The sequence below is a fragment of the Schistocerca serialis genome, chromosome 1, assembly GCF_023864345.2.
Source record: "Schistocerca serialis cubense isolate TAMUIC-IGC-003099 chromosome 1, iqSchSeri2.2, whole genome shotgun sequence".
In the NCBI taxonomy this organism is placed as follows: Eukaryota; Metazoa; Arthropoda; class Insecta; order Orthoptera; family Acrididae; genus Schistocerca; species Schistocerca serialis.
Window position 1 is genome coordinate 604,444,229 of NC_064638.1, and position 27,468 is coordinate 604,471,696.

General features: G+C 39.9%; 1 protein-coding gene and 1 long non-coding RNA gene across 2 annotated transcripts in view; one reads left to right on the forward strand and one right to left on the reverse strand.

Moving 5' to 3' along the window:
• The window catches only part of LOC126477267 (uncharacterized protein KIAA0825 homolog), a 177,721-nt gene extending 162,259 nt beyond the window's left edge, over window positions 1-15,462 (forward strand). Inside the window, exons 11-12 of the mRNA XM_050103604.1 lie at window positions 4,973-5,149; window positions 14,438-15,462. Coding sequence (XP_049959561.1) covers window positions 4,973-5,149; window positions 14,438-14,632 — 372 coding nt within the window. The 3' untranslated portion in view covers window positions 14,633-15,462. The remainder of the gene's footprint in view (window positions 1-4,972; window positions 5,150-14,437) is intronic.
• The window catches only part of LOC126477283 (uncharacterized), a 61,080-nt gene extending 37,734 nt beyond the window's left edge, over window positions 1-23,346 (reverse strand). The window contains exon 1 of the long non-coding RNA XR_007587431.1: window positions 21,458-23,346. This is a non-coding gene — a long non-coding RNA (uncharacterized LOC126477283). The remainder of the gene's footprint in view (window positions 1-21,457) is intronic.
• Between the last annotated feature and the right edge of the window lie 4,122 nt (window positions 23,347-27,468).

Genomic DNA, 27,468 nt, shown 5'->3' on the forward strand with positions numbered 1-27,468 from the left:
TGTGACCCGAGCCATTTCTTCAAATGCATGAAGAGGTGATAATCACTTGGCGCCAGGTCTGGGCTGTAAGGTGGATGGTTGATAACGTCCCACTTGAAGGACTCAAGAAGGGCCGTTGTTCTGCGAGCAGAGTGAGGACGGGCGTTATCGTGCAAAAAAACGGATCGGAAGTCAGCATACCACGGCGTTTGTTCTGTATAGCCCGTCGTAACTTTTTTATTGTTTCACAGTACACGTCTTGATTAATGGTCGTACCACGTTCCATGAATTCAACCAACAACACCCCTTTGGCATCCCAAAACACCGTTGCCATCAGTTTTCTGGCAGAAAAATCTTGCGAGGCTTTTCTTGGTTTGGTAGGCGAATTTGAATGTGCCCACATCTTTGATTGTTCTTTTGTCTCAGGGTTCACGTACTTAATCCAGGTTTCGTCACCGGTCACGATTCTGTTTAACAATGGTTCTCCTTCGTCCTCATAACGTGACAGAAAGTCTAATGCAGAGGCCATTCTTTGAGTTTTGTGGTGGTCGGTAAGAATTTTGGGCACCCATCGTGCACAGATCTTATGGTAACCCAATCTTGCTGTCACTATCTCGTACAAGAGAGTCTTAGAAATCTGTGGAAAACCAGTAGACAACTCCGACATTGAGAAACGTCGATTTTCACGAACTTTTGCATCAACAGTCTGAACGAGTTCGTCAGTCATCAATGATGGTCTACCACTCCTCTCTTCATCATGAACGTTTTCTCATCCACTTTTAAATAAACGTACCCATTCACGGACAACTCCTTCACTCATAACTCTTGGTCCGTACACGGCACAAAGCTCACGATGAATAGCTGCTGCAGAATATCCTTTGGCTGTAAAAAACCTTATGACAGCACGCACTTCACATTTGGCGGGGTTTTCTATTGCAGCACACATTTCAAACTGCCACAAAAACTAAACTAGCGCAGGTACGACGTTCACTCGACCACGGCTTGATGCCGACTGACCTGTTGAGTGTGTGAACGCACAGATGGCGTCGCTACTCCCCCCACAACCCGCACTGTGACCAATCGGAGGTTACTTTCTGAACCGCCCTCGTATAATCATTGATTTGCATGTTGTATTTCTGCTGGTAATTTCAATGTGCTTAACCCTACACTGCATGAATTTTTATTTTAGCGCAAAAAAATATATGTGGTAGAAAATGTTCCCCAATGAAAGGGAAAAATATTGAAAAAATTATATAACTCATTTAACAATTTGAAAGTCATTATTTATTACTTGTTGCCATTTGGCAACATCATACGTTCAGACATAAAACACTCTCCAGTTACCAAAACTGTTACAACAGTAAATCAAACAGGATATTAATTAACAAATACATTTTATGGAACAAACATTTTATGAGATATTTGATTTTGAATTTAAATTTCATATTATTGATCTCAGTGGCATTTAAATCAGGATATTTGTGTGAAATAAATCTGAAAACATTAAAATCACAGTACATGATATTAAGTGAAACAGTTACTGTTCTTGTTAGGATACAGCTCCATGTTACATTTTTTGCATTTAATAATGGTATAACATTTGCAATTTTCAGTTTTGCAACTCTGTTTTTTATCTAAATAAACAGACCAGTGTCCGACCTGATTGAACCTGACATTTTTAGTTGGATGGTGTGAAGCTGTCTTCTTCTTTGCTGGTGGTTTCTCTATAAAACTTGGCCTTCCTCTTTTTTGTGTAGAACTGAAACCAATTTTGAGCAAAGTTTCAACCAATTCAGTCCTAAAATTTGCTAATTGGAGCTCCTTAGCTTGAGACACTGGGTAGCAGATGCTGTTAACTCTGTGGTACAAAATCCAGCTGTTGATTGTGACTACATCAACAAGATAGTAAAATATTCAAAAGTACCACTTCTTACTGGGCATTATGGTTCTGTATCTGCCAATGAGACTGTCTAGAAGATCCACTCCCCCCATATGCTTGCTATAAATTGCACAATTTTTGGACAAGATACAAAGATATATTCCTTCCCACTTCTATCATATCTCTTTACATTGCTTGCAGGGCCACTTCCTACAAACGTAGATAACAACATGACTGTCATGTTGTCCTTCCAGAGTACATTTGAGATCTCTGGTACTTCATAATTTCCAATAAACTCAAGTATTTTACCCCTTCCTCTTTACTCAGGGACTTGTCATCTGGGAGTTTCTTATTGTGAACTGTACTTCTTCTAACAGTCCCTAGAGATAAAAATGCATCTTCCCTTCAAATAATGCATTAGCAGTATTGATGTGTAATAATTATCAAAGTAAATTTTGTGATTTACATTCTCTAGTACATTCTGGCATAATCTAACAACCACATTGCTGCTGGCACCAACATCTAGCTCTGCATCATTCTTGTCCCATTCATTTTCATGTCCTGTATACATCTCCATTTTGTAAGCATGTCCAGATACACCACAAAGTAAAAACAGTTTATATCCATATTTATGGGGTTTATCTGGCATGTACATTTTGAGATGGTGCCTGGTTTTGGTAGCACACATCTGTTCATTTACATTAGTTTTTGATAAATTGTCTAGAAAATGTAAGAAGCACTTCACTTGCACAAATTTATTGACAGTAATATTGTCCTGTACAACTGATGGGTCCACAATGTTACTCTAATACGTCCTCACATTCTTTAGTGTTACAACAGAAGAGAGGATACAAACACCTAAAAACTTTTGAATACCCTCTACAGTAACATTGCTGGGCTTAGACAAATACATCTGTGTACTATAAAGCATAGATTCGCGTGAAATCAACTCCAAAATATTTTCATTGAAAAAATACAAAAAGAAGTCATATGGAGTTTCCTTTGCTAATAGCTCATCTGGTAAAGCTTCTTTTCCAAGAAAAGGTTGCTCTACATACTTCATCTCTGCTTTCTTCCACAACACATCTCATATTTTCTGTATCTGTGATGTATTGTTCTTACCTTGCGCAGATATTGCAGCAGCAGTGCCTCTCATACTTGCAGTTGTAGTTCCTGCTGCAACTATCGAGGTGTCTGCATTGATTGACTGCCCAGCACAATCAGAATCATTTGAAGTCACATTGGATTCACTGGCTGGTGGGGCTGAGTGGTTCTAGGTGCTACAGTCAGGAACCACGCGACCACTATGGTTGCAGGTTCGAATCCTGCCTCAGGCATGGATGTGTGTGATGTCCTTAGGTTAGTTAGGTTTAGGTAGTTCTAGATTCTAGGGGACTGATGACCTCAGAAGTTAAGTCCCATAATGCTCAGAGCCATTTGAACCATTGAACATTGGATTCAATAAGATTAACAGTTTCACTGTGTGATTTCACAGATTTATTGCTGCTGTCACATATTTCATCTTCATCACCACTGTCACTTCACTTTTACTCGGAACTGGTATTGAAAACCAAATTTCTTCTGTCAACTCCTTTATCATCCATCGTCATCCACAAAATAAACTTTTTCAGGATTCGTGATACCTAATTTTATAAAAGAAAGAGCATCAAATCACTGAAATTGCAGAAATGTTGTCAGCACTGAGTGCAAGCTTTCTAAGCAAGTACATGACAATGTTATGACTGAATTCATAGTCTTCAGTTAAAACTTGCGGGCTGAGAGGCTGTGGTCAATGTATAAAATTTCCACCTAACATTTCATCTCCATCTGTGGAAGACATCTTATGAGGTCGTCCGGCTACTGCCTACAGTAGCCGGACGACCTCAGAAGATTTCTCCCGCAGATGAAGATGAAATGTTGGGTGGAAATTTTATACATCGACCATGGCCTCTCAGCCTGGAAGTTTTCACTGAAGACAACACCGGCTGTGAAAGCCTACATTGTATGGATGCATAGTGTTGCCAAATGGTAACATGTAATTTTCTTTACACACAAACTTACTTTCAAGGAAAAAAAATTAGTGTTTAACATCTCTGTAACATGATAAAATTTGTTTACTTGACAGAAGTTATGTCAGTTTATAATTACATTATGCAATTTAATGCTCAACAGTGAGTAAAATTCACTGGAGCACTCTTTGTTGCATTTCTCCTCAATTCAAGACTGTGCTGCCATCTGTGGAGGAAACAATCAACTAAATGCTTAGACTAGACTCCAATGTATACAATATGCATGGTGCTGCCATCTGGCAACAAGTAGTACACCCGAAAAACGTAATTAAAATTAGCGTTGCCAAACGGCAACACCATGCAGTGTAGGGTCAAGCTTATTGGCTGTATAGACTGCCAAGCATACGTGTTTATTGGTGCATGCTATTCAGGATTTTTTTTCCTGGTGCTCTCCACTCTTCCTCTGTCAGCATGTAGCTACTAACATGGTCTGTTACACTTTAATTGATTGGTTTTACTGATGTGACAAGCCCTTGTTTCTAAGGGCCTTAATTTTTACATATGGACATACACACCGTTGCTGATACATGTCATGTGGAGACAGCGTTTACTGATGAATTGCTAATGTGAAGTTTGTAAGTACTACTTGCCATGTGTTGATATATATCATGTTGTTTGTGATATTTCTACAAGTGTTGTAGAGAATAGTTTCTGCTAGACATGTAATATTGGTACATGGCATTTTCATTATAAGTTACCACATTGTATGCAGATTTGCCTTCTGAAGAAGACAGATTTAAATCAGTTGAAACCTTGGTCAAGGTTATTTGAAAAGCACCATTTATTGTGACTGATTGGTTGTCTTTTATTCCTGCTGTAAAGCAAATATCATAGAATCTAGATACATTTATCTGTAAGTACCACAGAATTAATGAAGTGAAATAAAATAAAATAACAAGGTAGATGTTCCACATCATCATATTTTTTAGAGTTAGTTTGTGATAAAGGAATTTTCCTTCATTAAGTCATGTATTATTTGCCAATAGTCTCTCTTATAAATTAAAAATAAAATTAGTTCACAGTAAATTTATCCTTTGTATGGCAGGTTATGTGGCAGTTCTTACAATACAGTTCCCACTGGTTGCTTGGACAACTTGGTATGCTGGAACCAGGAGAATCTGCACCACAAAGTCCTCCTATTATACCTGCCATTGCATCAAGGCCTACCCCTGTGTGTTTGCTTCATACTATGTTTCATGTGGGTCATCGCCCATTTGACCAGGTGAGTCTTGGAGCCACATGAAAGTGAAGATAAGTGTATTGCTCCACTTGACATGTGATATACTGATATATTCTCTTAGCTACACTTTAAACATCTGAACATATTCATTTATTTTTTTCAGTAACCAGAACCAAACATTTTTCTATTTACTGAAATATTGAGAACAATGTAATACCATCAATAATGTCAACTGAATACCAAGTCATTTGTGCAAGTATTTTATTTTCACACAAACCTGATGTGTAGCCTCAATTCTCATTCATACTGGAATACATATCTCACACACTGTCAATGTGAGAAATGAAAGTATTGACAATCAGTACATATTAGAAATATTCTCCTGATGAACTGATTAACAAGTTGTTCCAGAAACCACTAAGTTTGAGTTGCTTATACATCTATCATGAAGTTATACATTTGGAAACAAACGCACACTGTCTGATAACAAACTCCACTGATTGATTACTAATAATGGCAAAAATAAAAGAAATTTAAAGTGACCAGTTGCTGTAACTGCCCATTAATCAGTTTATTTGCTACAGACATGGAGTTTCATAAACCAATAGCACTAATTTCAAAAAAGTTCTTTACCATTTTACTTCAAATTTTCTTAAGATACTCTAATAAAATTTGGATGGCCATAGACTATATATCTTTTAAATATATATAATACAAATGATGTTAGCAAGAGTCTCAAAGTTCTTGATCAATTTACTTGAAATTTTTGCACAATCCTCCAATAAACATTCAGACAAACATAGGCTATATATATTCTTAAACAGTTCTGTACAGGTTTTCTGTAGAAACCAAATGCAAGAGAGAAAATCTGGCTGTGAAAATGTGTGGTTTAGTTTTCTTTCTCACAGTCAATTTTAATTATGATATCAGGGCATTTAAACCATTAGACAAATTGTTTTTCCTTTTTATTCTTTCTCTTTGTATATAATTTTAAACAAACTTTCTCTTCATTTTATTGCTCACAGTCAGTTTTAATGGAAAACGGGAAAGTTGTGATTGCATTTTATAGGCTTGTGGTTATAATACTACTACAGAAACTGAATGATCTGAAACTTTGTAACCCTAACTGTAAGCAGATTAAAAACATGTGAAATACTGTCATTGAAGCTACTGATTTGCCAGATCCAGCACTGGAGGTCTCTCTCATATTCTGTATACCAATGGTCCCAACAAACTTACCCATTCATTTTAAGAGACTTCAATTTCCAATCAAGGTTTTGTTTGCAACATCACTAAACAAGGCTCTATGTCTGAGAAAAGAGGAGGTGGACAGAGAGGATGGAGGAAATGAACTTAAGAGATGGGGAAGGGGGAGAATGACAGAGAGAGGGAGGAGGAGGTGATGAGCAAAGAAAGGAGGGAGGAGGAGCAGATGGGCAAATATAGTGTGTAGGGGGAGACTGACAGAGAGAGGAGGCAGACAGACATTAGGACACACATCCAATTCACATACGCATTTAGCAATTGTGAAGCATTACCGTATTCACTAATCTACAACTAAAGCCAGCTAACTCCTTTGTTTGATTAAATTTCAGTGTTTATTTCTGTGCAGTTATTATTAATTTTAGTCAATATTTTGTAAATTACAAAAAGGGGAGTAATAGATATCAGTTCTAGATCCTTGTTTATCTGATGAAGTATAATGTAGGCTGTAGCATCGTTATATACAAGGTGTCCCAGGAGGAACAGTCAGTATCCAGGAATAGGGCAGGAATGATCATTTGAAGCAAAAAGGTGATGAGCAAAGAAAGGAGGGAGGAGGAGCAGATGGGCAAATATAGTGTGTAGGGGGAGACTGACAGAGAGAGGAGGCAGACAGACATTAGGACACGCATCCAATTCACATACACATTTAGCAATTGTGAAGCATTACCGTATTCACTAATCTACAACTAAAGCCAACTAACTCCTTTGTTTGATTAAATTTCAGTGTTTATTTCTGTGCAGTTATTATTAATTTTAGTCAATATTTTGTAAATTACAAAAAGGGGAGTAATAGATATCAGTTCTAGATCCTTGTTTATCTGATGAAGTATAATGTAGGCTGTAGCATTGGTATATACAAGGTGTCCCAGGAGGAACAGTCAGTATCCAGGAATAGGGCAGGAACGATCATTTGAAGCAAAAAAGCCTAATAAACATGGGCTTAAAATGTGTACATTAAGAGATATGAGCACTTTATTTTTGATGCTTTAAAATAAATCTCTTTGAATACAAATTCTTTGCTTTCCACATTTTGGGAAAAAGCATTGTGAACAGAAAGAAGAAAAAAAACTGTCTAGTAAACATAAGCTGCATAATCAAAATATCCACGGGTATGCTGCCGGTCTATAGTATCCAATGGGCACAATATTTCGGCGATCATACATGTCGCCATCATCAGGTGAACTGACGGACTGAGCTCCTGTGAACATGCCGGCATGAATATCCATACGCTATGGCTGCTCAGAGGGAACTGGGTTCGGTCACGGCGGCGGCCGATTTAAATACCCTCCGCCCATGGCGCGTTCCCTCCGCCGTCCGCGCCCCGTGCCACGGTCGCGTGGTGGAACAGGTTGCAACGGCGTCTGAGATGACGTTGGTGTGATGGCTCTGTCCGCCGTGGTCGTCACAACTATACGTTTGCTCAATTTACTCTTGATTAACCCGATCGCTGGTTCCCAATCCTTGCTAAGATTATAGCCACAGTCACGGTTTATGAGGTCGTCATTGGTGCGAATTTCGATGGCCTCCCTAACAACGCTGTCCCAGTATCTCAACGTCTGTACCAGAATCCTCGTGCGGTCATACTCCATGGCGTGATTTTCCGACAAACAGTGTTCAGCGACCGCCGACTTGCTCGGATACATCAGTCGAGTGTGCCTCTGGTGTTCACGGCATTGATCCTCGACAGTACACATCGTCTGACCAATATACGACTTGCCACATTGACATGGAATCTGGTACACGCCGGCCTTCCTCAAACCGAGGTCATCTTTGCCGCTCCCCACCAGTGCACGAGTTTTATTTGGAGGACAAAACACAGTTCCGACCCGGTGTTTCTTCAGAATGCGGGCGATTTTCCCCAAGAGGGTGCCTGTGTATGGAATAAATGCAGTGCCTACCTCCTCCCTCGTGACTTCATCCATCTCAACAGGTTGTGCTGCAGTGGTTAGGCGGAGAGCACGTTGAATCTGCCACTCTGAGTACCCATTTTTTCGAAATACAGTTCTCAGATGTTCCAATTCCTGGGGTAGACTCTCTGCGTCAGAGATAGTGCACGCCCTATGTACTAGAGTTTTAAGTACCCCATTCCTCTGTGAAGGGTGGTGGCAGCTGTCTGCGTGCAAATATAGATCAGTGTGCGTAGTCTTCCGATACACCCCATGACCTAGGGTGCCGTCAGCCCTTCTCTTGACCAAGACGTCAAGGAAAGATAATTTACCCTCTGTTTCAGTCTCCATAGTGAATTTGATGTTGGGGTGTATGGAGTTTAGATGTGTAAGGAAGTCAAGGAGTTTATCCATACCATGTGGCCAGATGACGAACGTGTCGTCCACGTAACAGAAAAAGCAAGTAGGTTTCCATACGGATGACGACAGGGCTTCCTCCTCGAAGTTCTCCATGTACAAATTCACTACCACCGGTGAGAGTGGGCTACCCATGGCGACTCCCTCCATTTGTTCATAGTATTCTCCATTAAAAAGAAAATACGTGGAAGTCAAGACATGCCTAAAAAGTTCAGTGGTCTTCTCGTCAAACTTCTGACTAATCAATTCTAGTGACTCTCGCAGGGGTACCCTCGTAAACAAGGAAACGACGTCAAAACTCACCATGATATCTGACTCCTCCAACCTGAAGCTATCAAGGCGTTTAACAAAATCCACGGAATTACGGATGTGATGAAGGCATTTACCCACAGAAGGACTTAATATTCCCGTCAGGTATTTGGCCAACAAATATGTAGGTGCCCTGATGTTGCTGACAATGGGCCGTAATGGTACCCCCTCTTTGTGAAACTTCGGGAGTCCATATAGTCTAGGCGGTACCGGACCTTGGGGTAACAATTTCTTAGCGTCACCCTCCGGTAAATCTGCGTCCTTGAGAAGCGCCCTCGTCTTGTTCTCCACCTTCTTTGTAGGGTCAACGCTGATCTTCCGGTAGGAATCGTCATTTAGCAGGCTCTGCATCTTATCAGTGTAGTCCTTATGGGAGACAACAACTGTAACATTGCCTTTGTCAGCCGGTAAGACAACAATTTCAGAGCGCTCCCTGAGATCACGAATGGCCGCCCTCTCTTTACTGCTGATATTTGACTTCATCGGCTTGGATTTCGTCAACGCACGACAAGTTTCACGACGTACTTCCTCGGCTGATTCTGGCGGAAGTCGAGCTGCAACCTGTTCAACAGCACTAACAATTTCTGCGACCAGAGTGAACTTGGGGATGGGAGCGCAGAGAGTCTACCCCAGGAATTGGAACATCTGAGAACTATATTTCGAAAAAATGGGTACTCAGAGTGGCAGATTCAACGTGCTCTCCGCCCAACCACTGCAGCACAACCTGTTGAGATGGATGAAGTCACGAGGGAGGAGGTAGGCACTGCATTTATTCCATGCACAGGCGCACTCTCGGGGAAAATCGCCTGCAGTCTGAAGAAACACCGGGTTGGAACTGTGTTTTGTCCTCCAAATAAAACTCGTGCACTGGTGGGGAGCGCCAAAGATGACCTCGGTTTGAGGAAGGCCGGCGTGTACCAGATTCCGTGTCAATGTGGCAAGTCGTATATTGGTCAGACGATGCGTACTGTCGAGGATCAATGCCGTGAACACCAGAGGCACACTCGACTGATGTATCCGAGCAAGTCGGCGGTCGCTGAACATTGTTTGTCGGAAAATCACGCCATGGAGTATGACCGCACGAGGATTCTGGTACAGACGTCGAGATACTGGGACAGCGTTGTTAGAGAGGCCATCAAAATTCGCACCAATGACGACCTCATAAACCGTGACTGTGGCTATAATCTTAGCAAGGCCTGGGAACCAGCGATCGGGTTAATCAAGAGTAAATCAAGCAAACGTATAGTTGTGACGACCACGGCGAACAGAGCCATCACACCAACGTCATCTCAGACGCCGTCGCAATCTGTTCCACCGCGCGACTGTGGCGTGGGGCGCGGACGGCGGAGGGAGCGCACCGCGGGCGGAGGGTATTTAAATCGGCCGCCGCCGCGACCGAACCCAGTTCCCTCTGAGCAGCCATAGCGTACGGATCTCTGTGCCGGCACGTTCACAGGAGCTCAGTCCGTCAGTTCACCTGATGATGGTGACATGTATGATCGCCGAAATATTGTGCCTGTTGGACACTATAGACCGGCAGCATACCCATGGATATTTTGATTATCAAATACGCCGGGAGAAACTCAAGAATCACATGAGCTGCATACATTATGAGCTATCAGCAGTTGTTCAGTAGAAGAAATGTTTCACATTAGCAAAGATGAAAAGTGCTCATAGCTCTTAATGTATGCACTTTAGAGCCCATGCTTACCATAATTTTTTCTTGTATTGGTCCATACTACCACATTTCAAAATATGGAAAGCAAAGAGCTTGAAGTAGAAGAGATTTGTTTCACAGTATTGAAAATGAGGAAGAGATTATAGCTCTTAAGGTATACATTATAGAGCCCATATACACTAGACTTTTTCACTTTGAATGATTGTTCCTGACATATCCCTGAATAATGACCATTCCCCCTTATACACTCTGTTTGTTCTTCAGTGTACTGCAGTTGGAATTGTGAGTGATGACAGACAATGTTTGGCTTGTTTTGCATGTCTATGTCTCACATTCTCCAACAGAAATGAGCATTTGGTAGTGTTATGAGCACTCTACTGTTAATGTTCTAGCCATTGTGAGCATGAAATGTGATCATAGTAAGTTATTTATTGAATTTTTATTCCATTTGTTGTGAGTTGTAATCACTGATAGTGGTGGTAAGTGACAAAGTGCATAAGGAATTGAGAGACTCAATTTTCAAGGTAATGCTTTCTTCATGCGCAAAGCACATGTATGTGTACATGACAACTGTCTCACGCAACCAGCAACAATGCGGACACTGTCCATCCTTCAGGCTGTATGAACCACCATCATTCATTAATCAGACTATAATATTGATTAAATAAATACCTTTTTCTGAAGCTTTCTGTGCAGATTTAATTGAAACTGAGTGAAAATCTTACACACGGTTCACCCGAATCTATCTACATCTGAAACTGATTTGTTCCTTTGCCTGGTGACCTCAGCAGGACCATCACAAAAGACTGGGGTGGGCTTAAGCAGCAAACTCTTGACAGAATTTGGAAAATGTGCTAAAGAGGCTCCAAGCTTGTGGCAATGCATGTATGTGGTGGAGGAGCAACATGATATCTAATGTTTCCCAGAAGATAATTTTGACTTCACTGGTGTGTAAGAGCTTTCACTTTCAAATAGACTGTCTTTATTTTGGTAAGTTTATTGTTTTTTATTTGATAGTTGATGTTTTTAGACATACTCTTTCATTCCCTGCTATACTTGAAACTAAGTGCACATGCATTCACTGATATCCAGGTGATGCCAAACTTCTGAATATGGAATTTGAACCTTCATTTTGGCATTTTCTGCTCTGGCTACCAGTTGACCTTTTGTGCCACTGAATGCAAGTTTAAGCTCCATGAAATATCTTTAAACAAAATCAGAAATTAATGATATTCAAATAACTATTTGTCTAATGTTCTCCAAAGCAACTATGCAAAAGGCTTTCTTTCCAAATATACTCCCAATGCCTGCTTCTTTTCTAATATGGAAGCATATTGATCTCCTTTTTCTTTAGTATTTATGTCAGTTATTTAAAAATGTTCCCTTGGAAGCTTGTTGTAAAACTGCCAACATTAGAAGAAAAATAAAATAGACTACTGTCACTATCATAAAAATAATAGAGGGAAACATTCCATGTGGGAAAAAATATATCTAAAAACAAAGATGATGTGACTTACCAAACGAAAGCGCTGGCACGTCGATAGACACACAAACAAACACACAACATTCTAGCTTTCGCAACCAACGGTTGCCTCGTCACGAAAGAGGGAAGGAGAGGGAAAGACGAAAGGATTTGGGTTTTAAGGGAGAGAGTAAGGAGTTGTTCCAATCCCGGGAGCGGAAAGACTTACCTTAGGGGGTAAAAAGGATGGGTATACATTCGCACACACACACATATCCATCCACACATATACACACACAAGCAGACAAGCAGACATACATTATATATATTTATAAACTGTGTTTGTAGTGAAGTATCAAAAAAAAAATTCATTGCCATGTACTTCACAACACCTTTGAAATTATAAAATTGTCATGTAAAGTAATATGCATAATGTACAAATTTATAAGTACAGTATCCAAATTAAGAAATGTGATCCCAGACAGTTCCTGTATGCTGTGTGCAGCTGTTTTATATGTCCACAATACAATTTTGAAAATGCCTCTTCATAACTCTATAGATGGCTACTGTTTTTGCCTACAGTTCTTTGTGCTTTGCAGTTGAAAGCTGACAAAAAGCATTGCCAGGTGTCAGGGATTTCCTTAAGTTGACTTGGCTGTAGGAGTGTCTTAGTGGTAAAGAATAAAATAAATGTAATAAAATTTCATGCATGATGCAACATGTTTTCACGTATCTCAGTGTTTTGAAGTCGTATCTCTTGAACTATGAATTGGAGAATGATATATGTGTGGTTGTAGCTACTTCCAGCAGCATATGTGGGTGCTGTCTGTGAGATATGTTAAGAGCAGAGTTACGAGGTGCATTCAAGTTCTAAGGCCTCCGATTTTTTTTCTCTGGACTGGAAAGAGATAGAAACATGCGCATTGTTTTAAAATGAGGCCGCGTTCATTGTCAATACGTCTCAGAGATGGCAGCACCGTACGGCAGATGGAATTTTACGGCCAGCAGCGAGAATGAGAACTGTTTTAAATACTTAAAATTGTGATGTTTTCCTTACTTGAACAGTGTGCAATCATTCGTTTTCGGAATTTACGTGGTGTGATCATAGAAATTCATCGACAGTTGAAGGAGACATGTGGTGATGGAGTTATGGATGTGTCGAATGTGTGTTAGTGGTTGCGACAGTTTAATGAAGGCAGAACATCGTGTGACAACAAACCGAAAAAACCTCGAGCTCGCACAAGCCAGTCTGACGACATAATCGAGAAAGTGGAGAGAATTGTTTTGGGGGATCGCCGAATGACTGTTGAACAGATCACCTCCAGAGTTGGCATTTCTGTGGGTTCTGTGCACGCAATCCTGCATGATGACCTGAAAATGCGAAAAGTGTCATCCAGGTGGGTGCCACGAATGCTGACGGACAACAACATGGCTGCCCGTGTGGCATGTTGCCAAGCAATGTTGATGCACAACGACAGCATGAATGGGACTTTCTTTTCGTCGGTTGTGACAATGGATGAGATGTGGATGCCATTTTTCAGTCCAGAAACGAAGCTCCAGTCAGCTCAATGGAAGCACACAGATTCACCGCCACCAAAAAAAATTCGGGTAACTGCCAGTACTGAAAAAATGATGGTGTCCATGCTCTGGGACAGCGAGGGCGTAATCCTTAACCATTGCGTTCCAAAGGGCACTACGGTAACAGGTGCATCCTACGAAAATGTTTTGAAGAACAAATTCCTTCCTGCACTGCAACAGAAATGTCCGGGAAGGGCTGCGCGTGTGCTGTTTCACCAAGACAACGCACCCGCACATTGAGCTAACTTTACGCAACAGTTTCTTCGTGATAACAACTTTGAAGTGATTCCTCATGCTCCCTACTCACCTGACCTGGCTCCTAGTGACTTTTGGCTTTTTCCAACAATGAAAGACACTCTCCGTGGCCGCACATTCACCAGCCATGCTGCTATTGCCTCAGCGATTTTCCAGTGGTCAAAACAGACTCCTAAAGAAGCCTTTGCCGCTGCCATGGAATCATGGCGTCAGCGTTGTGAAAAATGTGTACGTCTGCAGGGCGATTACGTCGAAAAGTAATGCCAGTTTCATCGATTTCGGGTGAGTAGTTAATTAGAAAAAATATCGGAGGCCTTAGAACTTGAATGCACCTCGTAGTAGCAAAGAAGTAAAAGATTTAAATTTCATGCACAATGCGGCAGCTTTTGGTGCATATCTGTGTCTATGTGCATCATATTGCCTAAAACCCTAGTCCTCCTGAAGCAATTGGAGTGATATGTGATTTTTATCTTTTCCAGCTTCTAACAGGTGACTGGAACATTGACTGGAACAGTCTCTTGCAGACATCACTGAACATCACACCTGATAGTTTGTGGGCACAGTTAGTACTAAGGCCAGAATTTCAAGATTCACCATTAGATCTCAGTCAACATGATGCTGCTGTCACTGCTGCTTTGAAAGCAATTTTTCAACAGTTCTCTAACACATCATAACCCTGCATATGTATTATTCTAAAACAAAAACAGTTTCTTGCCAACTGTAAAAAGATGAGCAATGATATATAATCCTGTACTTCAGTGAGACTCACACAAATGTATTTAATCAGTAATGTTTCGCATTTTTAAAGAGAAAAGTTGAAATGCGTACTATCAACAAGAGTCAAGGTGATAATCATAAATCCGGGGCTAGTTGGCCACCCTGGTATGCCTATCATCTACTTGGTGCTTGCTCCATTCAGTGCTTAGTGAACTATCAACATATAGACATCTATGAGATCCTCAGGTGCACATCCTCAATGATCACCCTGAGATGAAAGGTAAAAAGGTGGGGAAAAGATTAGTCCCACTAAGGCTGGAACCTGAGAATAAACCCCAAGGCATAAAATTATTTACTTGCAATTTTCTCATAATTTTTTCTTTAGCTATACATGTACCACATATTTCAATGCTCTTGTCTTTTCTTTAGCTATGTATATTATTTATGTGCAAAATTTGTAACAGCAATCTAAAGAAATACCTTAAAATGGTAAGATTGAACAAAAGAAACTACCTGCTTATTTTAAGGGAAGGGATATAAATGCAATAAAAATAAAAGTTGTTAAAACCTACGGCTGGAAAGGGTAGTTAGCATGCCCTCAAACAGCTTGCTCCTCCCCCTAATGGAGGAGACTGCGGGTGGGGGGGTGCTTGTATAGCAGTGGAGTGAATTGCATCTGCTAATATTAATAAAAATAAGATACAGTGTTATGCCATGTTGTTAATGATATGCCATACCCATGCTTCTAAATATGTGTTACTCAGGGAATATAGTTGATAGTTATTTATCTGTGTTATTTCTTTGAGATAAAATTGTTATTCTAAAACCAGTTAAGAATAATCAGTGTACACCCTGTGCCTTGTTGTCTTTCCTATACCCCAGGAAAATTAAGAAAAATAGGGGAAATAATGTATAAGATTTTGAAACTTTAGGAAAATACTCATACTGGATGTAGTAGTGAGAAACACAAAAGTTCCCTCCCCTAATGGGTGAGTGTCTGCCTCCACCAACCCAATTCAATTTTTTTAACTTTATTTTTCTGTTTTTATGAAAAACAGTTCATCTTTCAAAGACATCTATTATGACAAAAAATATTTCTAGTGAAATTCTGCTCAAAGAAGTTCATATGCATGTTTTAAACAAGATAAACACGTTAGGATTACAGAAGACCACTCACCGAAAAACAGAAGTATTGAGTTGTTGATAGACACGAACAAAAGAAAGAAAACTTGCTTGTGGGAGGGGGGGGGGGGTGGCAGGTATATGGGCTGGCACAATTGTAGCATCCAGAGAGAAGGGACACATGCTGAAAGCAACTTAACTTGGGAAGGGTGACAGGATAGAGGGGACAGAAATTGTTGGGTTGAGGGTGTGGGGACAGCAGGTTACTGTAGGTTGAGGCTGGAATAATTTCAGAAACAGAGAATATGTTGTACGGATAACTCTGGTCTGTGAGGTTTGAAAAGCTAGTGGTGGACGGGAGGATCTATATAATCTGGGTTATGAACCAGCCATTAAAATCGATCATTTTATGTTCAGCTGCATGTTGTGCCACAAGTATGGTCTACTTTGCTTTTGGCCACAATTTGGGGGTGGCAATTCATCCTGGTGGACAGCTGGTTGGTAGTCATACAATACAGAAAACTGTGCAGTGATTGCACCAGAGCTGGTATATGATGGCTGCCCTCACAGGTGGCCCAGCCTCTGATGGGGTACGTAGGATAAGCCAGTGACTCGACTAGAGTAGTAGATGCTGGTGGGTGGATTAGGCAGAACTTGTACTTTGGTCTGCCACATGAATATGATCTCTGTGATAAGCAGATGAGAGTGGGAGTGGCACAGAGATAGACTAGGATGCTATGTAGGTTGAGTGGGCAATGAAACACCACTTTAGGAGGGGTGTGAAGATTCTTAGGTAGGATGTCCCTCTTTCAGGGCCCTGGTGAACAATATGGCTCATTTGTTCCAGTCTAGAGTGATATTGGGTGACGAGGGGGCACTCGTTTTAGCTGATTCTTAGGGATGGTGGGAGGATTGGAGATGTGTGAGGATATGGCATTGGAAATTTGTTTGTGGACTAGATTGGGGAAATATTGCTGTCTGCAAAGGCCTTCGTAAGCCCTTCAGCATACAGGGCAAGTGTGTTCTCCTCAGGTGGCTAAGCTGTATGTGGGGGATTTTTTTGTGTGGAAGGAATGGCAGCTGTCGACATGGAGGTACTGTTGGTGGTTAGTGAGTTTGATGTTGACTAAGGTGTGGATGGAGCCATCAGAGAGGTGGAAGTCATCTTCCAGGAAGGTGGCACATTGTGTAGAGGAGGACCTGGTGAAGCAGATAGGACAAAGGGTGTTGAGGTTCTGAAGGAATGTAGGTAGGTTGCCTTGGTACCAATAGTGTGGCCCCCATTTCAAACAGAGGAGGGGTTTGAGACCAATTTAGCACAGCAGTCTTGATGACAACAGTCTTTTGCAGCTACTGAACACAAAACATTGTTGATATGTTCAGCAACTTTTCTGCAAAAATCATCACCACATTTCTCTACTTTCTCAGGCAGTGTGCATTTCAGAGTTAATTGTATCATTGACGTCAATATCTTAGTGAAACTCTTGTGAAGGTGTTCAGTGATACAGAAAAGTGCCTAACACCAGCCAGATGCATGTCAAAAGATGTTGCTGAGGTATCCTGTCACAGTACTGCATAGCAGAAGAGAGATCAGGCTGAAATTGAAACCCTGAGGCATCATGTTTACTGCTACAAATAAACTACATTGGTGCTATCTTTTTGTTTGGTCATCAGCCTAAGCGGTTACAGATATGAGATGACAGTGTAAACTTTCACACGAGCCCCCCCTCCCCCTTCCCCCACTCACCAGCCATACACCATGAAGTGAATTGTCATATAACCATCTCTCAACCACATCATTTACATTTACAATAGCTATGGCTTAAGTTAAACAACCAAGTCAGTGCCCCCAACTAGACATTTCCATTTCAATGACAGAAATTTTGTCATTAATGTTATCTTGTTAACTACACAGAAGCAGAGTCTCTATTATGAAGTTATTCTTCCCAAACATGTTTGCAGACATAAGTAAATTATTGCCCAGATTATCCTAAAATGATGAATTCGTTGTCTCAGAAGACCTGAAATTCCGGCAGCCTTTGCTCCTGAAGCATAAACCAGGTAAGTAACATAGCCCTATGATATGTTATATTATTTTAAACTGTATTCATCCAAGACAAAAGAAATGACTTCATTCTTGTAGGTTTACATCCAAATCAGTTGATGGCCTCTGATAAAGAATTTACATCATCATACTATGCACACCTGATAAACAAGTGAATTCACAGTTTTAGCCACAATCCATTTCATCTTCTGTATCTCTCTCACTGTAATGTTACTGCAAAATTATTACCTATAGACATACTGTCACTGAAGAAACAAATACAACGTAACTGACTTTGCTTTTGCATAAATTTAAAAATTTGCACAGGAACAGATCATTGTTGTGTGGAGAGCAGTTCTTGTACCAAGACTTCAGCTGATGGAAATTGGAATGATCTCTTCAATTACAAACCGTTGGTCACTAGAAAACAGTGCATCAACATGGATTTCTGTCTTGACAGTTATTCACAGTGCCAGCCACTCCACCAATTGTTGATTCTCTGCAAGCCTTCCTGCACTTTGCCGTAGTCTTCCAGCTTCTAAGCCTCCATATAGACAAATAGCCTCATGTAACAACTGAAGCTCCAGTTAAGCAGTATTTCATTCTTTTACAGTTACACAGAATTTCCGTATTTTTTTTTTAGCTTGCTTGATTTAAGCACCTATTTCTCCACCTCCATTTGCATTGTAAGGAAATGAAAATGTGCCACACATGCCAGCTGAAGAAAATCAGAAAAGGAAAGCAGATACACTGAAATAAATAATAGCCATGAAATCAAACTTACTATACCATACTTCAATTGCCACTAAAATCTTTTTATACATATTTTTAGTTTGGGGATAATTCTCAAACATACTGATGAACAGAAACTGTCATGAATTTCAATTAAGAAGAAAACTACTTCTGCAAAAACAGTTTGTGTAGCGTAAGCCAACTTTTGGTCAAAGAATCTGTCAATTTAATATCAGTTTCAAATTTATGCCCTGAACAAATTTCCTCTCTGTTTATTTTTTTTTACTTATCACTAATTTGGTTTGAGGCAACATTCAGTTGGCTGCTACTCAGCCACAGATCTAATGCAAAAAGCCTTGTGGAAGATTGTGTCCATCTTGATGGAGACCATATAGTAAGAGATAAGCTCCACTCTTGGCAAGATATCCATTGCATGAACTGTCTGTTGGTAGAAACCTGATAGTCTGTTCTTACTACTGTGGTCAATGGGACATTAAACACTAATCTTCACACAATGGAAAATCTGTTATGTAATAATGACAATGTTAAGAAAATGGTAGTTACTACTCACCATATAGCGGAGATATTGAATATATGTTGCCTAATTGTGATGAATGCCTGTTTGGCTGAAAGCTTTGTTTGACAATCTTTTAGTTGTGCCTAACTGTGAATCAGAGGTGAGTAGCAACTATCCTTTTTGTAATATTGTCAAACATTAATCTTCCTTTTTTATTGCTGTGAGATGATGAAGCAATTCAGGTTCACTTATTGGTGTCACTATTTTAAACCAGAAAACTGCTTTTGTTGTTATAACCAGTGCTTGATTTGTGATGGTGTACCGTACCGATACCTTTGATAAAAATCCATTAAAATAATGTTTTAAGACAGTAATTAAAAAAAAAAGTCCCTTGTAGGTCACAGTACTGGTATTACTACTTCTTTACAAATCAAGCACTGGTCATAACAGTTGCTACTTCTGCTTGTTCTGTTTCTGAAAGATCATGTCATATCCAAAAGGTCAAACCAATCTGAACATATCTAGAAGAAACTGTTGTAAATTAGTGTTCATTTTCATAGCCCATTATGTACTCTCACAGACTGATCAATTCAAAGTTACAAGCAGAGGAGAGGTGATGTGTGGAAAGAACACATAACAAATAAGAAGCTGTGTATCATTGCTGAATGTGTTACAGTTGGCCCATTATACATTATTCTAAACATATACACAGTGAATCTTTGATGAGGTTTCTAGGACAATGGATATTCAGTATTTGTTCATCCCATTCACATTCGGATTGCTGGAAGTTATGCAGTCAAAAAGATTGGTTCAGTAACATCTGAACTTCATGGAATATTTCCTCGCAACACAAGAGAAATGTAGGTTCAAGTTGCAGTCCGGCTGAAATTTTCATATGTCACTAATAGGTGTTACATTTATACCTAATACAGCTGATGTCTAACAGTTCACAGTAAGTGAATAGATTTTGAATAATTAAATATATTATAACAAAACATTCCATGCAGAACCAACTATACAATATTTTAATTTCATACTTTTCACAGCTTTACTTTTGAAGAAATGTAAGCAACTCAGTCAAAAAATATTATCCTTGGACCTATAATGATTAGTGGATGGACCAATAAACTCTTCTCCCCTCCCCCCCCCCCTTCCAAGAGACACACACATAATGTAACATTATACAATGTTTCTGTAATTACTTTCTCTGGGCAGGGATGGGATCAGGTATTGTGAACAATATACACATAAAATGAGATGATATAACATACATACGAGACATAATTTCTTTTGCAATAAACAAATTTATTGTACTGCAGTTGTTTTTAACATGTCAAATTCAAAAATTACATTCATTGCAACAGTGACTCCAACACGAGATACAAGTGTCATCACTTCAATAAACATTTTATGACAGTGGGTTTTCACAGTGGAATGTAAACCATTTCATTTTTTTTAAGTGGCCAGCGCAAAACAAAGTGCCGCCCCATGCGAGCTGCTAAATTGCAATACTGTGTTCGTCAACTTTCTGGTCATTTCCTGAAGATAAAGATGTAGCTGCAGTAGCACCACTAGTTTCTATACTTTCAGGATCTATTTTTCCACCCTCGTCGCTGCTAGGCCGTTCTCTCTTTGTCTTGAAATATTGTTGTAGTGCATCCTTTTGCTTCTTATCGTCATCTTCCTTCAGCGCCCTCCTTTTCCTATATTCACTGCCTGACAGTCTTTTTCTACTGTCGGACATGTTTCAATACGTGAAACTAACTGTTGACGTAAGTGTAGTAACTTCATTTGTAACACACTTCGGAGACAACTTCCTGAAATTCCATTGCACGTAAACGGAAAATTGTATTACTGTAGGATACATTGTTCAGGAGCTGAAGTAATAAGAATTGAGCCGCATGAAATTGAATTTCAGGCCGAATTTCACTACAGACGCAGGTGAAACAGTTAAAGAGTCAGGCGGAAGACAATGGAGAGAGGAAGAATAAGGAGATGGATTAACATAATAATGCAATAAATACACACCTGGGCATCGACGGGTACTAATGCTAGTTGAAATATATTAACTCACTGCACTGTGGTTGTTCATTTCAAAGACATCTGTCGTAATTTCCATGTGTCAGTTTTTTCATGTCTGATTATGGAATAAGTGGTAACAAATTAGTCATCACCGTATCACTTCACTTTATTTTCATTCTTGCTATTGGGACGACGCATGCTTATTTGCCGACTTGCCAATTTTTGAAGTAACAGATAATAAGCAAAATAAATTTTCCTATTCTGCAATCTTGAAGGAGAAAAATTCTAACTTATGAGTAACGTGCATGCGCAATACTAATTGTATGTTATATGAAAAGCACTTACCTATTACATCCGATGTTGCAAGAAATTCAGACGCACCAGTTCTTCTGTCCTTACAAAACGCAATGAAGGTGCTTGTGACCAATCTTGATTTCCTCGGACAACTACCGAAACGAATTCTGTACTTTCCGTTGTACAGAATGCAACAATACCTGTTGCCCGGAAAGGTGAAGTGGTGACGCAGCAGTGCCAGGAACTAGGTCACGTGATGAGGTACAGTGAGGCTACAGTTAAACTAGCGCCCAAGAAGAAAAAGCAAGAAGCTCATAAAAAGTATGTGACCGATGATATGGATAAATGTATTATCAGGCAACAATTTCTATGGCATTACGAATAGTAGAAAGAAATACGAACTTTGCGAAAACTGCAAAACTTTTGTCAAACAGAAATGAGTTTCAAAGCTAGCAAGGAAACCCTTAGAAGCAATGTTCTGTCTATGGATTTTCGTTTTAGAAGATGTCAAAATTAACGTTTTGATTTGTGCGGACTAGAGGGCGTTGTTGCTAAAAGACCATACTTTCTCAGGTTTTCATCAGAATCAAAGCAACCAGTAGTTTACTAGGATGAAACATGAAATCACATGCATTATACAGTAAATAAAAGTTGGCAAAGTGATAGTGTGCGAGTAGTTCAAAAATGGCTCTGAGCACTATGCGATTTAACTTCTGAGGTCATCAGTCGCCTAGAACTTAGAACTAATTAAACTTCACTAACCTAAGGACAACACACACATCCATGCCCGAGGCAGGATTCCAACCTGTAACCGTAGCGGTCGCTCGGCTCCAGACTGCACCGCCTAGAACCGCACGGCCACTCCGGCCGGCGTGCGAGTAGTGTTGTCAAACAAAAGTGCCGGTCAGAGTTTAATTGTTGTTCATGCAGCGGAGACAGGTGTTTCATGGCTCAAAAACCAAAATGTCTGACTATCACTCAGAAACGGATAGCAAAAATTTTCATAATACGTCGAAACCCAACTTATGCCAGGCTTATTAGCAATGTCTTTGGTGGGTTCAAATGGCTCTGAGCACTATGCGACTTAACTTCTGAGGTCATCAGTCGCCTAGAACTTAGAACTAATTAAACCTAACTAACCTAAGGGCATCACACACATCCATGCCCAAGACAGGATTCGAACCTGTGACCGTAGCGGTCGCTCGGCTCCAGACTGCAGCGCCTAGAATTGCACGGCCACTCCGACCGGCCAGCAATGTCTTTACCCCTTGCAATTACTCGCAGTGTATTTACCAAATCGGAATACTTCTAGCCATTGTAGGTGTTGGACATGTTTGACTGTAGTAATGTTGAACCATTTTTTTCCATAATGCGGGAAGAATAAAACTAGGAAACTGCCATTGAAGGGCTTAACAAAATTGCCTCAGTCTTAACATGTAACCGCAGTATCGATCATTGCATTCGAATTTTCAAATTAGATTTCGTCTTCTATAAAATTAGTTGAGAGCAGACACACAGCACGTAACAGGTTGGTAGTGCTCCACTCATAAGAATACTGGCGTGTACGCCAGACTGCTTTCCCTTCCCCTCTCTGTTCCTCCGGCGTAAACATGACAGTGCTGCCACAGTGGCAAGGAATAAATTAGTCGTCCTCTCTCCCCTTGTTCAACAGAGGCAACCGTCAGGTAGCCGAGGCGCCATGCCACAGTTCCCGAAGCCGCTCCCTCCGAGGTTTGGTTTCGAATCCCCTCTTGGGCATGAATGTTGAGTTTGTCCTAAAAAAATTAAATAAAATAAACATAAAAATAAAAAAAGGGGGGCGCCAGATTTGTCACCCCTCGGAAAGTGCTGCCCCATGCTGCCGCACGTGGCTTGCACAGGCCCTGTGTGATATTACCATTGAGGCAGAGAATGTTTGGTTGTACAATCCTGTAGTTCTGGTGTGGTACTGGATTTGCAATGTGTTTCTGAAAATAAATCAAAAATATTGAATGAATTAGTGAATACTTTTTTATAGAACCTGGCTTTAATGAAAAGAATTAACATAAGAAGAGTATCATCGCTACATGTCAAATTACAAAAGAGTTAAGTATGTACTGATTAGTAACACGAATTTTGTATGTAGAATACACCACTCCATCACCAGTGAGATATACAAATCAACCTCAAATGAAGTACCTCCATTTGAACAAATATTAAGTTGTCAAATGCTGAAGCACATATCCAGCTAATATGATCACATATTGCATCACATTGGAAGTGGGAAGCTGGAGATAGTGACACCAGTGTTTGCAACAGTTATTTTGTAGATGCATCTTCAAGGCATTAAGCATTCCCACAGCACATTCACAATATATACATTTACTAATATGGCATGATACAAACAGTGGTGTACCGTAGGTATGTGACGTGTTATGAAAGATTAACAGAAACAGAAACACACATTTAAATACAAAAACTCGTTATATTTTACAAAGTCTATTTCAAAATACATCGAGTTGCTAGGAATACCTACGTCAAATTTCACTTAACGCTGTTATTAAGCTCAGTTAATCTACTTTAATGCTACTTTCCTGGCTTTGATTTTCGCAAAATTATCAATTAATTCCTCTAAGTTAAGTTTCGCTACCTCTTCATGTTCAGTCGATAGAATGGATAAATTTGACAAACGTTCCTGTCCCATGGATGATCTGAAATTATTATAGATGAGATTTATTTTACTGAAGCTTCGCTCACAAGAGGCCACCGCAACAGGAAGTGTTAAGTAAATTCTAAGAGCTATTTGGATATTCGGATATATATCTTCTAAAGAAAGCTCTTGAATCTTTTTGAGAATGTCAAGTGGTGTTGCTTTTTCAACATCGTTAATGAGTTCTTTAGCTTGCATTCGAAAAATTTCCAATTCTTGTGACGGATCAACCACATCTACATCATGCGAATATTTAATCTCAAAATCTGCAGCATGTGTAAGAAGAACATCAATTGGCTCTTTTTTGAGAGCTTCTCCCATTAGAAAATAAAATTCTGAAGATATTGAAGCCATTGCCTCATACCTCTTAGTGAGTTCTGTCAGGATTTGATCATAAACTAAATTTATTTCCCTCTGAAACTCCTGTTTTTGAGTCGAGATAGTCATCATGCATTTGTTTGTTTGAATCTGAAAAACGGTGGCTTATGATCTTCCGTCTTTTTTTTAAGCAAAATTGTCATCGATACCGATTTCATGTGATTGCTTTGTTGCATAGTCGATTGCTGGACCAATACCTTCATCTCGGATTTTTATAGTCAATTGCTGGACCAATACCTTCATCTCGGATTTCCTGAATCGTATTTGACAATCCCTTTTTCATTTTGCTAGCCTTGTCGACTGCAATAGTCTCTTTCTGAAGTGACTTGCTGATTTCATCAATCGAGACTAGAATCCTATCCCACAGATGCAAAAGACATAGGACTTTGAAGCCGATTTGTCTGATGAGTCCTTGACCCACCTGACGTTTCCAGGTTCCATTTGTCTTGCTTAATATCAGCCATTTCCACCAGACTTGCAAACAGTTCGTCCTGTGTTCTTTTAAAGCGGTGACTGCTCTTCGTTTGGTTCACCACCTGGTGCCACAATGACTCTTCAACGTAATGTCGAAGTTACTTAACACAGCTGGCCACCTTTCTGTAGAGCCATTGAAGAAAGTAAATATCTTTTGAACTGTTCCAAAAAAAAGGTAATTATCAGAGGCGAAACAGCGGCAGCATGCAATCCTATAAGGTTTAAACTATGTGCAGCACGTGGTACAAACCGAGCACTATCATTTTGTTTGAGGATCTGAGCTTGCTCGCCGATATATTTTCCAGCCATATTGCTGCCATTATCATAACCCTGACCTCTGCAATTAGCAATACTTAGCCAACCTTCTTTAAATTTTTTAAGAATGTCCACTGAAATGCCTTCACCTGTTTTTTCATTAGTGTTGATAAAGTCAATGAAACTTTCTTTAACTTGACACTTCCCATCTGACAAGTCAACAAATCTAATAACTTGGCTCATTTGCCCAATGTAAGCACTGACTGGTGTGCAGTCAAAGATGATCGAAAAGTATTTTACATTTTTTATTTGATTCAAGATTTCCTGCCTCACGTTACTTCCAATTAAAGTTATGAGCTCATTTTGGACTTTAGGAGAAAAGTAACGGAGTGCCATTTTATTTGATTTAACATAAGCCATATGTTCTGCTAGTTTAGGTTGACAGTGACTTATTAGTTCTAATGTGCTTAAATAAAACTCCACAACTTGACTCGCCAGTGATTTCTTTCTTTGCTGTTCCTCGAAGTGGTAGATTATTCTTAGCACAAAATATAATTACATCTATGAATTGTGGGTTCCATGTGGTTCCCAAATCGTGCAGCGACTGTAAACCAAAAAATTACCAAATATGATGGCTCAAGTCGATTTGAGAAAGTGAATAAATAAAACACGGTTTTGCGATTGGTTGTTGCATATTTGGTAATTACATCTATGACTATTTTCAGTATGTTCCTCCACTTCTCTACCTCCTTCTGAATACTAAATCAAATGGCTCTGAGCACTATGGGACTTAACTTCTGAGGTCATCAGTCCCCTAGAACTTAGAACTACTTAAACCTAACTAACCTAAGGACATCACACACATCCTTGCCCGTGGTAGGATTCGAACCTTTGACCGTAGCGGTCGCGCTGGTCCAGACTGAAGCGCCTTCTGAATATTTTCTTCAATTTTATCATCTAACAGTTTTCTTTTGTTTTAGTCGGTTTTGCAAATCTTTCCACTGTATGCAACACAACTTGTGACTGGACGAGTATTCGTGATTGTAAATGAGAGGGTTTAGGTGTTTCCAGTCATTGAAGCCTTTATTAAAATCTGAAAATGAAAGTGACTTTCCATGATGATACTTCCCGAAGAGGAGACAGGGAAAACAAAATAGAGAATCTTCCGACTGGCTATAAAGTAACCATTGTCTTCGCACACGTTCGCCATTTGTGAGCTTTTTGTAAAACCACTTCTACATTTACATCCATACTCCGCAAGCCACCTGACGGTGTGTGGCGGAGGGTACCCTGAGTTCCTCTATCGGTTCTCCCTTGCCATTGAAACGTCTATCTTCATCCGACACGAGGAACTTGAAGGTTGATACGTCAGCTATTTGAGGGCTACGTTCAACCAGCACAATTCGACTACTATCAGTAACCAATGGATAGCTAGGCCATTTTCTGGATCATTAAAAACTATTTCACCTATTTCTGGCGAACAGTCTTCTTCTAGTGGACGTAAATCATCACAACCAACTGCTGATCCTCCCCCATCTAAAGAACTGTATGTGGAAGATTCGTACTCTTCATAGTTGTTTTCTGAAACTGGTGGAGCTATATGATGGGAAGTTGATGGTTGTGGTTGGTTGTCATCATTTGTATGTGGTTGTGTTTCCGTAGCATCAGATTCAAAATCAGCATTACTCTCATCTTGATCTGTTGCAGTGTTACGTGTGTCCACCTCATGCTGTGTTTTAGCCAATTTTTCAAGTCTCCTGTAAGGAGAACTGCAGTTCTTTCCCTTTCTTTTCTTAGTTTTTTAAATGCACTTCCAGATAGTTTTTAGGTTCCATCTCTTTTTTGTATGAAAGGAAATGTTTTAACCTGGAATGAAATATAAATGAAAATAAAATGAAACTATACACATAATAATAATAATAATAACATATGAATAAATTATAATGGGCCACACACAAAAGAACCCTCTGGGCTCAAGTACCACCAATTGGCTGAAGTACTCTCCCCAGGTCAGGCCGAATTTAGACAAGATAATCAGACTTGTTAAGTCGAAACTTTCCTCGATTTCTGCCACTTTTAGTTGATGTTACTTAAACCGACATGCCAAATTTCAGCTGCTGAGACACAGTGGAAGTAACCTAAAAGAAATCACGAAAGCATTTATTTAGTGTTTTGGCGCTTACAAGGAAAGGCCGGTCCACACGTTACGATTTGTCTGCACAGATATCTGCGCAAATGTGTGTGCATGCAAAAGATCGCCGCAAAT